Here is a 16,259-nt window from a genome sequence, read left to right as displayed (position 1 = left end):
CGCTTCTTCTTTCTCGATTTGGCCCTTCCATCCTTCTCCGATTCCGCTACCGTAGCCGTTCTCATACACGGATATTCTTCGTGTTTGGAACCTCCCATCGCCTCCATCCATCGGCGCGGCTCTGCCCGTTTTACCACGCCTCTTTCCGGAAACCGAACGACATCCACCAGATCCTCGAAGGCATCGTCGACTTCAAGCTCATTTCAAGAGACCTGCAAAACACCTTGCAACCACCCGGATCTCCTCGACTTAATTCATGCATCGCTTGCCGTAGATCCTTGACCGATTATTCTTACGGTCTCAGCCAGCGAGCACGCAGCAAAAAGGGGCCAGCAGCACTGCCTTTGGTGTCTCTCGTCGTACAAGACCAATAAGCCTCTCTGCCCACTTCCCCGGTCCACACAAGACTCACACTGCTCTCCATCTACGCCACTGGATCCTCCAATCAGCGTCCAAGACTCACGTCGGACAAGATCCGCCGCACCTTGTACCCATCATCCTTGAACTCCCACGGCTTAGACCTTTGAGCCCCAAACCGATACCAGGATGGCTGCCCCAGTTTCGTCAGCCTACGCCTTCCACCACCGCTTCGATGCCGCACCGGAAAAGCAGCCTTCGCTCCTCAACGAGGCTCCTTCCAAGCCACAAGATGGCGCAGAGCACTTCGAGTATCCCGACCTAGACGCAGGTCAGTTCTACTCTTCTGCTGCCACTCATGCGATCCCAGCACCTGCTCTCACCAAGCTCCCCGATTTCCCAGAGTTTAAAGGTTTCGACTCCGATTCCCACTTCCTCTCCAAAGACGGCGCCAGCGACAGGCTCTTCAGCCAATACGCACCTCAACACGCCACCTCTGCCGCGCTGGTAGAGCCCCAATCGGCTCAGATCGAAGGAAGTCCTGAGGCCAACGAGCTCGACAACGCAGCAGAAGCAGAAGCAGCAGCACCGGTGTCGGCACCGGAACCGGTACAGCCAGCCGCAGCGTCTCCTCAACAGGCAAGCACGCAGCTCGTGTCCCCTCCTGATCAGACTGCACAAGCTCCCACACCCCATCTGCCCTCAGAAGCGGGAAGCGCTGCTGCCAGCGAAGGTGCTCGATCGCACGACCAGCAATACCCGCAGCAACAGCCGCTCCAGCCGCAGCTCGAACGTCATTTCTCGTCGGCCAGCTCCTACGTCCAACATCCTGCAGTCAACTCCATCAGTCACGACTCGCAGCACCCGCAGGCTCCTTCGCATAACTCACACACCAGCCCTCGCAGCCCGCTTCCTAAGCCTCCCTCTCTGCCTAGTTCTCCATCCATGCAACAATCTGTACCAAACGGAGCACCGTTCCCGCAAGCGACTTCGCCTCGCAGTCCTCCTGTTCCCGCCTTTGCCTTCCCCGCCCAGGCTCCCGTTGCAAGCTCAACACATTCTCACAACTCGTCATCCCCGCAAAGGCCGCTTCCGCGGCCTTCTGCCGAAGCCCTGCCACTCGCTGCTCTTCAGATCAACGACGCGGACCGAAGCCTCAGACAGCAGCCACCTGTACCGTCTGCTGGCAATCGCGACGAGAACGCCGATCGAGAGCGACCCAGCAGCTTCTTTGGCATGCAAAGGCCCGCTGCTGCAATCAACGCCTCCGGTCAACAGGTCCCAGTCCCTGCTAGCCTGCTCCCCGGTGACGACGACGGCTTCTATCAGGATCAGCACCATCTCAACCAGTCCAACGGCCACTCTCTGCCTCACCAGCGCTCTCCGCAAACACAAGCACCTCGTCCCTCCTCCTTCTTTGGCGTCGAAGGCGACTCGCACTCCAGCATCGCCCCCGAGTCGGCCTCCATACCCTCCCCCGCAGGCGAGATGAATGTCTCCGGTCCAGGTGGGTCTTCGTTCCACCGCGCAGAGTCGGTGCCACGCGGCATCTCCACCGCTGCTGGCGGCACCGGCAACGCACCCATGCCCTCTTCGGGGGGATACGGCGGTCTCGGACCTGCAGGCGCCACGCGTCCGGCAAGCATCGCTCCCTCCGTGGCCAGCGGTCCTCTACTCGACCACAGCCATCTCAAGGTCGGCCAACAGGCGTCTCTGCTCAGCCACGGCAAGACGCTCGAGCTGTATCGGCAGAATGCAAAGAAGACCAACGATCCTAACCTCATCTACGAGCTCGCTGTCTTTATGGTCGATGCCGCCAAGACCATGGGCACAGAGGATGAGGCTAATGGCCACGTCGCCGCGGTCAACGGCCCCAACAAGGTCGACACGCAGAAGGAAGAGCTCATGAAGGAAGCCACCGGCCTGCTCAAAAAGATCGCGGATCGTGGTCATCCCGACGCGCAGTACTTTTTGGCCGACTGCTACGCGAACGGCATCGGCACGCGCACAGGCAAGCAGGATTTCGGCTCGGCTTACACCTACTTTGTACTCGCCGCCAAGCACGGCCATCCCGATGCGGCATATCGCGCCGGGACCTGTTACGAAAAGGGTTGGGGCTGCCGCAAGGATGCGGGCAAGGCCCTCCAATTCTACCGCAAGTCGGCTGCTCAAAGCCATCCCGGCGCCATGTACCGCCTCGCCACTGCCGAACTCAACGGCGAGCTCGGCCTGAAGAAGAACGCTAAGGAGGGCGTCAAATGGCTCAAGCGATCCGCCGAAGCGGCTACACCAGAGTTCCCGCATGCGCTCCACGAACTGGCTCTGCTTCACGAGCGTGGCATAGACAATGTGCTCTTTGTCGATCCCGAGTACAGCTGCGAGCTGCTCGCCCAGGCGGGCGAGATGGGCTATGCACCCAGCGCCTACAAGCTCGGCGTCAACTACGAGTACGGTCGCATGGGCTGCCCACAGGACGGTGGTCTCAGCATCCACATGTACAACATTGCTGCGCAGCAGAACCACAAGGAAGCGTGCTTTGCGCTCACCGCCTGGTACCTCGTCGGTGCTCCTGGCATCTTGCCGCAATCCGACACCGAGGCCTACCTGTGGGCCAAGAAGGCCGCGGAGCAGGGTCTCGCAAAGGCCGAGTACGCCGTCGGCTACTTTACAGAGATGGGCATCGGCACCGTAAAGGACATTGGCGAGGCGCGCGCCTGGTACAAGAGGGCTGCCGATCACGGCGACAAGCGTGCCAACCAGCGTGTTGCTGCTCTGCAAGGACGCGGTGGTCCGACCAGCCTTGCTGGCGTCGGTGCTGGCGCACAGGCGCCTGCTCTCAACCGACAGCAGCAGCGAATGGAGCAGAGGCAGGAGCAACGCGAGAGCATGTACGAGTTTGGGCGACACGCACAGCCTACGTCGGCGCCGTTCCCCGCCAGCGTCACCCAGAGCTCCATGACGCCTAACTCGCAGACGAGCTACCCAACGCCGCTGGCTATGCGAGATGCGCAGACGCAACAGCGCGAACAGCAATACCTCGCTAACGTCGCCGCCAACGAGCGTGCACAGGCTCGTGCCATGCTGCGCCACTCGCCTTCGCAGCCAGACATGCACTCGCCCATCTCCACCAGCGGCGCCTCGTCTGTCATCGGGCTGCCTCGTCCACCGCCCTTGCCACAGCAGTATCAGCCGCAGCCGTCGCAACCGCTACCGCAATCGCCACCCTACCAGCAGCAGCAGCCGCAGGCGTATCCTTCGTATCCCATGAATGGTAGCGCGGGCCCACCTGCCCCGTACATGAATGGGCAGATGCAGCCACACAATCCCATGTTCCCACCAAGCGCTGGACCCGGTGCAGGATCTGCATATGGAGGAGGGGCCGGATCTGCGGTAGGACCACCTTCTGGCGCGATGGGTCCAGCCTCGCCAGTCGCTGGCGGCAAGGAGGACGAAAAGAAAAAGAAGAAGGGTTGGTTTGGGAGGTCGTAAGCTCGTCGCAATAGCCTGCCTTGCACACGTTTCACAACCATGTGTTGCCTTCGCTGGCGCAAAAGTACATTCTTCCCTGAACAATTTGATTATTTTGTGCTCTCTGTTACAGATGGTTGTCTGATGTGTCACGACAGAAATGCCTGAACATGTAGCGCAGCGTGGCGTGTGTGATTGGGCCCTTTCTGCGACTCTCTGTCTGCTGTGCGCCATTACATCGGCGATTGTGCTCGTGATGATATGTAACTTGTGATGCGCGTCAGCTCATGATGGTTCGCAACTTGCGTTTCGTTGCCGGTGTCGCGACTGTCTGTCTGCTGTGCGCCATCGCATCGATGATAGTGCTGTGATGGGATGCAACTTGTGATGCGCGTCAGCTTATGATGGTTCGCAACTTGTGATCCGTAGCCGGTATCGCAACAGTACAATCTTTGCCGAACGTTCTGAATTCGTCATGTTCTCTGTTCCACATGGTTGTCTGATGAGTCAAAGGAAGGATGTCTGACGATGCAGCGCAGCGCGATGTGAGTGACTGCCGCTTTCGTCCAACTGTCTGTCAGCTGTGCAAAATTGAATCGACAAGTGTGCTCATGGTGGGATGCAACTTGTGATGCGTTAAGCACCGACCGCTCAGATGCGGGTGTCGCAAAAAGGGGGGTTCTTTCTGCAACCTTTCATATGCCCTCTCATGTATCTAGATTCTCCCTTCTCCTCCTCCATCATCTTTCTCATCGTCGCTAGGCTGGTCTTCTCCCTCCCTTTGTTGTTGCTCTTCCTTGCGCTCGTCCAGCCACCTCTGCAGCAGATAGAGGAGGCTGAATCGACCTCCCAGGTCTCACAGACCTCATGCGCAGCCCAACGTGAGTGACGTTTTGCCTGGAAAACGCTTTTTCTGCAACTGTCTGGCTGCTGTGCGCCATTGAATCGACAATCGTGCTCGTGACGGGATGCAGTCGGTGATGCGCTGAGCGTCAACCCCTGAGATGGCACCTGTCACCTTCGAAGTGTATCGACCGCTGCTTGCAGGTGCCTGATGGACAGACACTGCGGTGCCGAATCGCTGTCGAGTTGAACGCCTTGCCAAGAGATGTATTGAGGATTGGCTTTTGTTGCTTGTGCATTTTGACGCGTCGTGAATGCGTTTGAGAGGAGAGCTTGGCTGAAGAGTGCATGCGGCAACCGAGATTAGGAATGCGGGCTGAACTGATGGATGGGAAAGACCGCATCGCTCTTGGCTGACGTTTGAGTGAGCGCTCTAGGAAGACAGCTACCGATGCCGCTCTCGGGTTTACTTCCTGACTGATCCCCTAGGACGCTTTTGCGGTTCTGCGATATCTGTGAGGACTTTTCCGACTTCGGTCGAAGGAACAACCTTTCTTCTCCTTTAGCTCCAGCCACTTTCGATCTCTTCTCCGTTTCTTCCACTCCATTAAACATGCCTAGTCTCGGCCACAGGTTCCGCCAAGACCTTGGACCAATCCGTCTGCTTATCCTTTTCCTGATCCACCAATCCGACCAGGCATATGCTATCGCCTCTTAAGATGTACAGCCCGAGCGGTACTTCCTCTACACCGTCATCCGGATCGAATATCCTCTCTGTGGAGTTCGCCAAGATGATGCTGCCTACCGCGTCCGATCCACGAAGCGTACCGACGATGCATCGACCGTCTTGGGTTATGACGAGGACGGATTGGTTGAGGTACTGCTGCAGGGCGGACATCGTCAGGGATGTTGGGGGACAGTCGCAGATGAGCGGCTATGAGAAGTGATGAGAGGAGATCATGTGTGTGTGTTCGGTGGGAAGAGGGGCGAGGAGGCGTGAGAAGCGGGATTGGATTAGGGATGGGGATGGTTCGTTGCGATCTGTGTAGTGCTGAGTTGCGGATGGGATCGAGATGGAGATGCAATCGAGCTTGTGCGGGAAAGCAGAAGCTTGCTTGAATATGCTTGGAGACAAGATGTGGGTGTGTGATTGCTGGCGTCGGCGTGATTGTGATCGTGAATGAGTGGAGTGGTGATGTATGAGGATGAGAAGAAAGATCAAGAAGCCGTGCGTGCTTCAACACGCAAACATAAAAAAGTGGAGCAAAATCATAGCGATGTTAGAGCGGCTACTCGTGACGTCTGTGCGGAAAACGGAAAAGAAGAAGAAGACGACGAGCTGGATTGGAATGCGATGCACACCCAAAAGGCGGATTCTGTTCGATGGCGAGAGAGCGCTTTCGGAAGAAAGTGGAACTCGGTTGCGGATACAGTTGTAACAGAAGCGCACGAGCACCATCGGCATCCACCCACCGCAACACGATCATCCACAATCTTGGCCCAGAATGCTCGCTTCTCGTAGCGTTCGCGCCTTTGCTGCGCCGTCGCGCTCGTCCCCAGTCGCTGCTCGCGCTCTGCGAACAGTCGCTCATGCGAGGCCTCGCCCGTTGATCGCATCATCAACCTCGTCCTTGATCGCAGACACTGCATTCGCTCATGTCGGGCGACGCACTCTCTTCACCAGGGCTCCGCCAACACCTCTTGCACGCACCAAGCAACTCGTCTATCTCGTGTTCGCCATCGCAGCCGGTACTCTCGGCGTTGCCTACTATGCAGACTCTCGATCCGCTATCCACCGCTGGATCGCCATTCCAGCTCTCAAAGCCTTTTTGGATCCAGAGTCAGCACAGAAGCTCGCTGTCAAGATGCTCGAGACCGGACTCGCACCACGCGACCTGGTCGACGACGACGCTGTGCTCGAGACCGAGCTGTTCGGTAGGAAGCTCTCCAACCCCATCGGTCTCGCAGCTGGATTCGACAAGCAGGCGGAAGCCATCGACGGCCTGCTCGACCTCGGCTTCGGATTCATCGAGATCGGAAGCGTCACTCCAGAACCTCAACCGGGTAATCCTCAACCTCGCTACTTCCGCTTGATCGAAGACAACGCCTGCATCAATCGATTTGGCTTCAACTCGGAGGGACACAACGTCATCCTCAGCCGTCTCAGAGATCGTATCCGCAGGTGGCTGCTTCACTCGTCCAGTGTAGCCAGTCTGCAAGACGCGCTGGTTGCATCCCCCGACTCGGCCACCCCGGATGCCAGACAGCTGATCGCATCGCACCCGAAGAGTACCTCTGCCTTTGTCGATGCAACCGACCTGCCTCGAAGCTTGCGACCAGCCAAGATGCTCGGCATCAACCTGGGCAAGAACAAGACCAGCAAGGAGGAGAGTGTCGATGATTACGTCAAGGGTGTCGAGCGTCTTGGTCCCTACGCGGATATGATCATCGTCAACGTCAGCAGTCCCAACACGCCTGGACTGCGCCGCTTGCAGCGTCGCGGAGTGCTCGAGGATCTGCTCACCCAGGTCGCCAAAGCTCGCGATAGCATGGTCGAGTCGCACCTGCGTTTCTCGGACAAGAAGGTGCCCGTGCCACTGCTCGTCAAGATCGCACCGGATCTGAGCGAGGAGGAGCTTCACGATGTGGCCGATGCAGCACTTAAGAGCGGCATCGACGGACTGGTCATCAGCAACACCACCATCTCCCGTCCAGCGTCGCTGCGATCTTCGGAGCACGTCCGCGAGACGGGCGGCCTTTCGGGTCCTCCCGTCAAGCCGCTTGCTCTCAAGGCGCTGACTACTGTGAACAAACGCTTGCAAGGTAAGCTGCCCATCATCGGATGCGGTGGAATCGCCAATGGTCAAGATGCGCTCGACTACGCCAAAGCAGGCGCCAGCGCCATCGAGCTATACACTTCCTTCGGCTATCAAGGTGTCGGTCTGCCGCGTCGTCTCAAAGATGAGTTGGTGGAATTGCTCAAAGCCGAGGGCAAGACGTGGAAGCAGGTGGTCGGGAGTGGACTCGATCTGTCCAAGATCAGCATTGCAGCTCCTAACGCTGAAACGCCCACAGGACTGCACCCCGGCAGCGATGCCGCGTTCGAAAAGAGCGTTGCCAGCGTAAAGCTCGAACTCGATGGGTTGCGGGAAAAGTTCGGTCTCAACCAGACCCTCACCAAAGAAAACTTGCACAGCTTCCTGCCCACGCGAGAATCGGATGCCACGTACTACGACCTGATCGAAAAAGCTCACTCTGCCTTGGGGCTCGAGTTTGCAGCTGGTGAAAAGACGCACGTATCAGCGCCCTCCTCCACCGGCCTGTCTCGACAGCAGCCAGCGACGGCGGGCGAGAAGCAGGTGCAAAGGGCAGAAGAGATCTTGCAAGATCCCAAGGTTCCCAATGTCAAGGTGGAGATCAAGGACAAGACCAAAAAGGTGTTTGGCGAGACGACACAGGGCAAGGTGCAGGAGGCAAAGGAGAATGCGGCGAATCGCGATTACGGCAAGATCGACAAGGTTCGCGTTGTGTAGTGCTGACCGCGTCTCTCACATGAAACTGCAGTTTGTCTCGTTAGAAGAAGCATGTCCGTACAGCTTGGTTTGCGGTCTGGATGTTCTGCTGTGGTGCTTGAGCAAATGAGTTTGAGGACGATGTTGACCTGGAATGAGACCGAGTCGCGTGATCGGGTCGATCGGGTAGAGCGAAACAAGAGAGCCATGCACAGACGCGGATGAGCTCGTCAAGGCGTTTCAGGGTGCAGAGCGAGCAGCGGTACAGTGGCAGCGCACGACCGAGCCAACGCCAAATCGAGTCGAATATTTTTGGAGGCTTTTGGTTTCTTTCGCTTGGGCCAGTCTCGGCGGCATCGCACCCGACTTCTACGCACTCTCTCTGCATCCTCAAGCCAACAACATCAGCTCTCTTTCCCCTACCTACCTCATTCTTACTAAAATCAACACAACCGGTGGACAGATATCGGCTCGCTTCCGACTTGCTGACAAGGTGCTGGAATCGTCTTGTAAATAGGCTTCGACCGCGCCTCTCGGCTGCCTTCCTTTGCGCCGGCACGCCTCCGACAGCTCTGAGCTCAGCAGCAGCAGCATCACCTGCCACCCGAGCACTATCGACCTACAGCGTTCACTGCCGCTCAGTGCTGCTGAATTGCTGCCCTTTGCCGACGCTGCACTCAACGGGGCCTCGGTCATGGCTGGCAACTGAACACGGCTCAGCAGCCCTTGCCTAACTGTACTTTCGCCCTAGCGAAGGTTCAGCTGGCAGCAGCTTTGGCGACACCATCATGTCTCTTCTCGGCAACCACCAGAACGATGTTCTCAATCGCATCTTTGCTGGACTCAAGAGCAGAGATGAACCTACACGACAGGCAGCCGGCGAAGAGCTAAAATCTCACGTGGCCTTCATCGTCTCGGAGCTCAAGGGCGACAGCCTCTCTTCCTTCAACAACGATCTCCACCGCAGAATCTTCGAGCTCGCACACAGTCAACATGTTCACGAAAAGCTCGGCGGCATCATCGCCATCGAGGAGCTTATCGAGCAGGAGAGCGAGGACAACAGCGCGCGTCTATACCGATTCTACCAGTACCTCAAACCCAACTTGCCGTGCAACGATGCTTCCGTCATGATCGCAGCTTCCCGCGCTCTCGGCAGAGTCGCCTATCACGGCGGTCAGTCACTAGGAGAGCAGTTCATCGAATACGAAGTTCTGCGTGTTCTCGACTTCCTCCAAGCCGGCGATCGAAACGAGTCGGGTCGATATGCCGCAGTTCTCATCATTCGCGAGATGGCCAAAAGGGTGCCTCAACAGTTTCACCCTTACGTCCCTCGTGTCCTAGACCGTATCTGGGTGGCTCTTCGTGATGTTCGCGTCATCGTCAGGGAAGGTGCAGCAGAAGCCATGGGCGCCTGCCTCGGCATCATCGCTGCGAGGGAAAAGCAGATGGGCAGCCACTTCTTCGAGTCCATCTACGAGGAGGCCGAAAAGGGCCTCAAGATGAGCGCCGCCGAGGCCATCCATGGAAGTCTGCTCGCTGTACAACAGCTTCTCCAGCACTCCAAGACCTTCATGCGCAATCGCTTCCAACGCGCCTGCGAGCTCGTCTTTCGCCTCCACAAGCATCGCGATCCGCTCATTCGTCGTACCATCACCAATCTCGTACCCGTCTTGGCGCGTTATGACCCACAGTACTTTGCCGAGGAGCATCTCGGCGCTGTGATGGGCATCCTCACCGAGCAGTTGCGCAAAGAAAAAGATCGCTCACCCAAGGAGTCAGCGCAGACGTTCGAAACCATCGGCTTCGTTGCTGCTGCCATGGGCCCCAGGATGAAGCCTTTCATCGAGCCTGTCCTGGCTTGCGTCAAGGAAGGCTTGCAGATGCGTGGAAAGAAGAACGCTACACCAGAAGGCCCCATCTTCCTCTGCGTCGGCAACCTCGCCACGGCGGTGGGTCCGCACCTCACAAGATACATGCATGACCTGCTCGACCTCATGTTCTCCTGTGGCCTCAGCATCCCGCTCGTCACGGCGCTCGATGGCATCGTCAAAGCCATCCCTCCGCTCATGAAGGTGGTTCAGGATCGTCTGTTAGACATGCTGTCCATGACTCTGATCGGCCAGCCCTACCGCCCGCTTGGAGCGCCTGCTAGTCTCCGTCCCTCTGCCAATGCCAGCCGCGATGTCGTGGCAGCACAGACGGTCGAGTCCAAGGGTGTCGAAACCATCACAGTCGCGCTTCAGACGCTAGGTCGTTTCGACTTCCAGGGTCACATCCTCAACGAGTTCGTCCGCAACTGCACGCTCCCCTATCTCGAGGATGACCACGCGGCGGTGCGACAGGCTGCGGCCGAGACGTGCGCAGATTTGTTCGTCAACGATCCCATCTGCCGTCAGACCAGCATGCACGCCATCGAAGTCGTCAACGATGTTCTCGACAAGCTTATGACCGTCGGTATCGCTGATCCGGACCCGGAACTAAGATGGACGGTACTCAGTAAGTTTGGTGCGCAAGAGCAGTTCGACCGTCATCTCGCCCAGTCCGAGTACGTGCGATCCCTCTTCATCGCGCTCAACGACGAAAAATTCAAAGTGCGCGAGGTGGCCATCGTCATCATCGGCCGACTTGCCAAGCACAATCCTGCCTACGTGATGCCTTCACTCCGAAAGGCGCTCATTCAGCTGCTTACCGAGCTCGAGTACTCGACCGTAAGCAGGCACAAGGAGGAAGCTGCCAAATTGCTCACCGAGGTGGTGCGAGCTTCGCAACGCCTCGTCAAGTCGTACGCGCTGCCGATGCTGGAGGTGCTGCTGCCCAAGGCGAACGATCCCAGCGTCGGTGTTGCAGCGAGAGTCATGGAGTGTCTTGGTGAGCTCGCCAAAGTGGGAGGAGAGGATCTCGCACCAAACGTCGACCAGCTCATGCGCCTTGCCATTGACCAGCTCTCGAGCACGACACCTGGATCGTCCACGGCAAAACGGGATGCAGCGCTCAAAACGCTCGGTCTCGTCGCCTCCAATACTGGCCATGTCGTCAATCCGTACCTCACGTACAGGAATCTGCTCGGGACGGTCGTTAAGATCCTCAAGAGCGAGCAGTCCAAGCCCGTTCGTCGCGAAACGATCCGTGTCATGGGTATTCTTGGAGCCTTAGATCCGTACCGGTACAAGCTGCTCGAAAAAAACGGAGACGAAGGGCAGGACGAGACGTCCAAGGGCAGCGGCACGGATTTGTTCGAGCTCGCCTTGGCAATCGGCACTTCGACGGACGACTACTACCAAAACATTGCCATCGACGCACTCATCACCATCCTCAAGGACCCTTCGCTCTCGACGCATCATCACGCCGTCATCGAAGCGATCATGTACATGTTCAAGACGCAGGGTCTCAAGTGTGTCACCTTCTTGCCGCAGATCATTCCGGCTTTCCTCAACGTCATCCGCACCTGCGGCACGGGTCTCTCCGAGTTCTACTTTCAACAGCTCGCTATTCTCATCTCGATCATCAAGCAGCATGTTCGCAGCTACCTCGAGCCCATCTTTGAGCTGGTGCAGGAGAACTGGAATCCAAACTCGAGCATCCAGCTCACCATTGTCTCGCTCGTCGAAGCTGTGGCAAAGGCGCTCGAGGGCGAGTTCAAGTCGTACTTGCCGATCTTGCTGCCCAACATGCTCCAGACGCTCGATGGAGAGATCACGAGCAAGCGACAGCCTACGTTGCTCCGCATCCTGCAAGCGTTCTATGTGTTTGGCTCCAACATCGAGGAGTATCTGCATCTGGTGCTGCCCGTCGTCGTCAAGATGTTCGAGCGTCCTGATGCGTCCCAGACGCTCCGACGTGCAGCGATCTTGACCGTGGGTAATCTGTCGCGCAAAGTCAGCTTCTGCGACCACGCGTCTCGCGTCATCCACCCGCTCGTGCGTGTGCTGCCAACGGGGTCACCCGACATTCGCAACGCGGTCATGGAGACCTTGTCTGCGCTGGTTGTGCAGCTCGGCGCATCGTACGCCATCTTCATCCCCGTAGTCAACAAGGTGCTCGTGCAGAATCGCATCCAACATACCACGTACGATCAGCTGGTCACCAAGCTGCTCAACGGCGAGCGCTTGCCGCAAGATCTATCTGCGGCCGACAGCGCCTTGGGCAGCAAGATCGACGAGTCGCCGCAAGCCGAGGCCAACAAGATGACTGTCAACCAGCAGCATCTTAAGCAGGCCTGGGATACGTCGAAAGTGTCGACCAGCGAGGACTGGCAGGAGTGGCTCAGGAGGATGGCGGTCGAGTTCATGCGCGAATCCCCAAGTCATGCTCTGAGAGCCTGCAGGAGTCTTGCGGATGTCTACCCAGCCCTGGCGTATGGTCTCTTCAATGTCGCTTTCGTGTCTTGCTGGACCGAGTTGTACGAGCAGTACCAGAGCGACCTAGTCAAGGCGCTCGAGACGGCGTTCGATGCGCCCGAGGTGCCTGGCGATGTGGTGCACATGCTGCTCAATTTGGCCGAGTTCATGGAGCACGACGACAAGGCGCTGCCCATCAACATCCGTGTGCTCGGAGATCGAGCGTACAAGTTCCACAGCTACGCAAAGGCGCTCCACTACAAGGAGGCCGAGTTCCTGACGGATCCCTCGCCGCAGGTGGTGGAGAGCCTCATCGACATCAACACCAAGCTGCAGCAGTCGGATGCTGCGTTCGGTGCCCTCACGTACGCACGCGAACATCTGGATATCACCCACCATGAGGAGTGGTACGAGAAGCTGCATCGATGGGAGGAAGCGTTGGCGGCGTACGACCGCAAAGCGATGCTCGACCCGGACGACTATGGCGTGGCGTTTGGAAAGATGCGCTGTCTACACGCTTTGGGAGAGTGGGAGCATCTCTCGGATCTCGTGCAGCAGAAATGGGGCAGGGCGGATATGGAGGATCGTCGACACATGGCGCCGCTTGCGGCTGCTGCTGCGTGGTCGCTCGGTCAGTGGGATACCATGGACGACTACATTTCGGCCATGCGGTCCGACTCGTCGGAGCGCTCCTTCTACCGTGCCATCCTGCACACGCATCGCTCGCAACGAGGTGCGGCCAACAAGCAGATCGCCAAGGCGCGAGAGTCTCTCGACTCGGAGCTCACTGCTCTGATTAGCGAAAGCTACGGCCGAGCGTACGATCTGATGGTGCGTACGCAGATGCTTTCCGAGCTGGAAGAGGCGCTTGCGTACAAGCTCGATTACAAGGAGCAGCCGGATCGCCAGGCCACGATTCGATCGACCTGGATGAAGCGCCTCAAGGGATGCCAGCCCGAGGTGGAGGTGTGGCAGCGCATTCTTTCCGTGCGTTCAATCGTGCTCACTCCCGCGGACGATACCGAGACGTGGATCAAGTTTGCGAACCTGTGCCGCAAGAGTGGACGCATGGTGCTGGCTGAAAAGACGCTCAACTCGCTGCTGGGTCCGGAGCGCACGAATGCCGATCCGCGCTCGCCGATCGGGCCGAGAGCGCCGCCGCCGGTCATCTACGCGCACCTCAAGTTCATGTGGGCCTCCGGTGCCCGGATCGAGTCGCTGAGCTACTTGCAGGAATTCACGCTCAACCTCGCCGAGGATCTCGGCGTGCACACCGTCGACGAGCACGGCAATCTGGTCACTCAGGACTGGCAGTCGTCGCCGCGTCTCGGCGAGTTTGCGAGGTTGCTGGCGCGCTGCTTCTTCAAGCAGGGTGAGTGGCAGATGTCGCTGCGCGAGAACTGGGTGACGGACGACAACAGCAACGTGATCGAAAGCTATCGCAGGGCGACGGAGCTGGACCGAAACTGGTACAAGGCGTGGCACGCGTGGGCGCTGGCCAATTTCGAGATCATCTCGCACCACGAGGAGAGGAACGAGCAGATCACGCCGCAGATGATCGCGGCGAGCATCGTGCCTTCTGTGCAAGGCTTCTTCCGGTCGATCGCGCTGGCGAGCGGCAACTCGTTGCAGGATACGCTGCGGTTGCTGACGCTGTGGTTCAAGTATGGCCATCAGGAGGATGTGTCGCAGGCGGTGAGCGAGGGTTTTGCGAGCGTGATTGTGGATACCTGGTTGGAGGTGATTCCGCAGATCATTGCGAGGATCACGGCGCCGTCGCCGAGGGTGCGACGGCTTATTCACAACTTGTTGTCGGACGTTGGGTTGGCGCATCCGCAGGCGCTGGTGTATCCTCTTACGGTGGCTGCGAAGAGTCCGAGCCACATGCGTATCCAGGCGGCGATGGGGATCATGGACAATGTGCGCGAGCACTCGCCGGTTCTTGTCGAGCAGGCGTTGCTGGTGTCGAACGAGCTGATCCGTGTCGCTATCCTGTGGCACGAGATGTGGCACGAGGGACTGGAGGAGGCGTCGAGGCTGTACTTTACAGAGCACAACATCGACGCCATGTTTGCCACGCTCGAACCTCTGCACGATGCACTCGAAAAGGGTCCCGAGACGCTGCGCGAGACGTCGTTCGCTCAGACGCACGGCCGCGACCTGGCAGAGGCGCGCGAGTGCGGTCGACGCTTCCGACAGTACGGCGACATTTCGGACCTCAATCAGGCGTGGGATCTGTACTACCACGTGTTCAAAAAGATCACCAAGCAGCTGCCGGCGGGCAACTCGGTGCAGCTCGATCTGCAGTACGTCTCGCCGAAGCTGTTGGCGATGCGCGACTTGGAGCTGGCGGTGCCGGGAACGTACCAGTCGGGCAAGCCGATCGTGTGCATCACTCGGTTCGAGCAGATCGTCCTGGTCATTGCGTCGAAGCAGCATCCGCGACGTCTCAAGATGAAGGGGTCGGACGGCAAGACGTACCAGTACCTGCTCAAGGGTCACGAGGATCTGCGTCAGGACGAACGTGTGATGCAGCTCTTCGGTCTGGTCAACACGCTTCTATCGATCGATTCGGAGAGTTACAAGCGGAGGTTGGAGATCCGACGGTTCCCAGTGATCCCGTTGTCGCCGAACACGGGTATGCTTGGGTGGGTGGAGAACACCGATACGCTGCACGTGCTCATCAAGGAATACCGAGAGCAGCATAAGATCCTGCTCAACATCGAGCATCGACTGATGCTCCAAATGGCGCCGGACTACGACCATCTGACGCTGATGCAGAAGGTGGAGGTGTTCGAGTATGCGTTGGACAACACACCGGGGCAGGATCTGTATCGGGTGTTGTGGTTGAAGTCGCGCAACTCGGAGTCGTGGTTGGAGCGTAGGTTGGCGTATACGCGGTCGCTGGCGGTGTCTTCGGTGGCAGGCTACATTCTGGGGTTGGGTGATCGACATCCGTCCAACTTGCTGTTGGATCGTTTGACGGGGCAGATCGTCCATATCGACTTTGGCGATTGCTTCGAGATCGCTTGTCACAGGCCCAAGTTCCCGGAGAAGGTTCCGTTCAGGTTGACGAGGATGTTGGTGAACGCGATGGAGGTTGGGGGCATCAAGGGGACGTTCAAGGTGACGGCGGAAAATACGATGAGGGTGTTGAGGGATAATAAGGAATCGGTGTTGGCGTTGTTGGAGGCGTTTGTGCATGATCCGTTGATCTCGTGGAGGTTGGTGGCGGATGATGCGGAGAGGGCGCCGGATGCGCAGGAGAACGAGGCTATTGGGGCGGGAGATGGTGGAGGTGCGGGAGAGGGGGCTGTCACGGGTGCGGCGAACGTGGGGGCTGGAGGGACGGTTGCTCCAAACCAACGCGAGTCTGGCGCTGGAAGTGCGGCGGCAGGCGGCAGTGGTGGTGGTGGCGCGATCGCCGCTCCTCCCACGGCTGCAGGCCCGCAGGCAGCGGGGGGTGCAGCACCAGCACCAGGCGGCGCAGCAGGCGCAGGTCAGGATGTTAGGAACAAGAAGGCACTCGAAGTCGTCCGTCGCATCCAGAACAAGTTGGGCGGTCGAGACTTTAATCCAGCGGAAAGCCTCAGTGTGGCAGCACAGATCGAGAGGCTCGTTCAGGATGCCACGAGCAAGGAGAATCTTTGCGTGGCGTTTGTAGGGTGGTGCTCGTTTTGGTAAGAGATGCAATGCATGTGTTTCAGTTTTTGCAAAAGACGCAGAGTGTGTTTGTGGTTTG

The 16,259-nt window shown here is 58.3% G+C and overlaps 4 protein-coding genes across 4 annotated transcripts; all 4 read left to right on the top strand.

Annotated features, from left to right (window-relative positions):
• Positions 1–546: 546 nt before the first annotated feature.
• On the top strand, positions 547–3,846 carry PHSY_002745 (hypothetical protein; the record flags this gene model as incomplete). Its single annotated transcript, XM_012333367.1, has 1 exon — positions 547–3,846. One exon carries the CDS (start codon positions 547–549, stop codon positions 3,844–3,846), a length of 3,300 nt encoding a protein of 1,099 aa, XP_012188757.1.
• Positions 3,847–4,343: 497 nt separating this feature from the next.
• On the top strand, positions 4,344–6,107 carry PHSY_002744 (hypothetical protein; the record flags this gene model as incomplete). Its single annotated transcript, XM_012333366.1, has 3 exons — positions 4,344–4,370; positions 5,396–5,545; positions 5,991–6,107. 3 exons carry the CDS (start codon positions 4,344–4,346, stop codon positions 6,105–6,107), a joined length of 294 nt encoding a protein of 97 aa, XP_012188756.1.
• Positions 6,108–6,173: 66 nt separating this feature from the next.
• Positions 6,174–8,201, top strand: PHSY_002743 (hypothetical protein; the record flags this gene model as incomplete). The annotated part of the gene is made up of 1 exon (XM_012333365.1): positions 6,174–8,201. The coding sequence occupies one exon, from the start codon at positions 6,174–6,176 to the stop codon at positions 8,199–8,201; it is 2,028 nt and encodes a 675-aa protein (XP_012188755.1).
• A 767-nt stretch (positions 8,202–8,968) lies between these two features.
• PHSY_002742 (hypothetical protein) lies at positions 8,969–16,201 on the top strand (the record flags this gene model as incomplete). Its single annotated transcript, XM_012333364.1, has 1 exon — positions 8,969–16,201. The coding sequence occupies one exon, from the start codon at positions 8,969–8,971 to the stop codon at positions 16,199–16,201; it is 7,233 nt and encodes a 2,410-aa protein (XP_012188754.1).
• Between the last annotated feature and the right edge of the window lie 58 nt (positions 16,202–16,259).

This window comes from Pseudozyma hubeiensis, assembly GCF_000403515.1.
Source record: "Pseudozyma hubeiensis SY62 DNA, scaffold: PHS28, whole genome shotgun sequence".
NCBI lineage: Eukaryota > Fungi > Basidiomycota > Ustilaginomycetes > Ustilaginales > Ustilaginaceae > Pseudozyma > Pseudozyma hubeiensis.
This window is presented reverse-complemented; position numbering and strand designations above follow the sequence as displayed.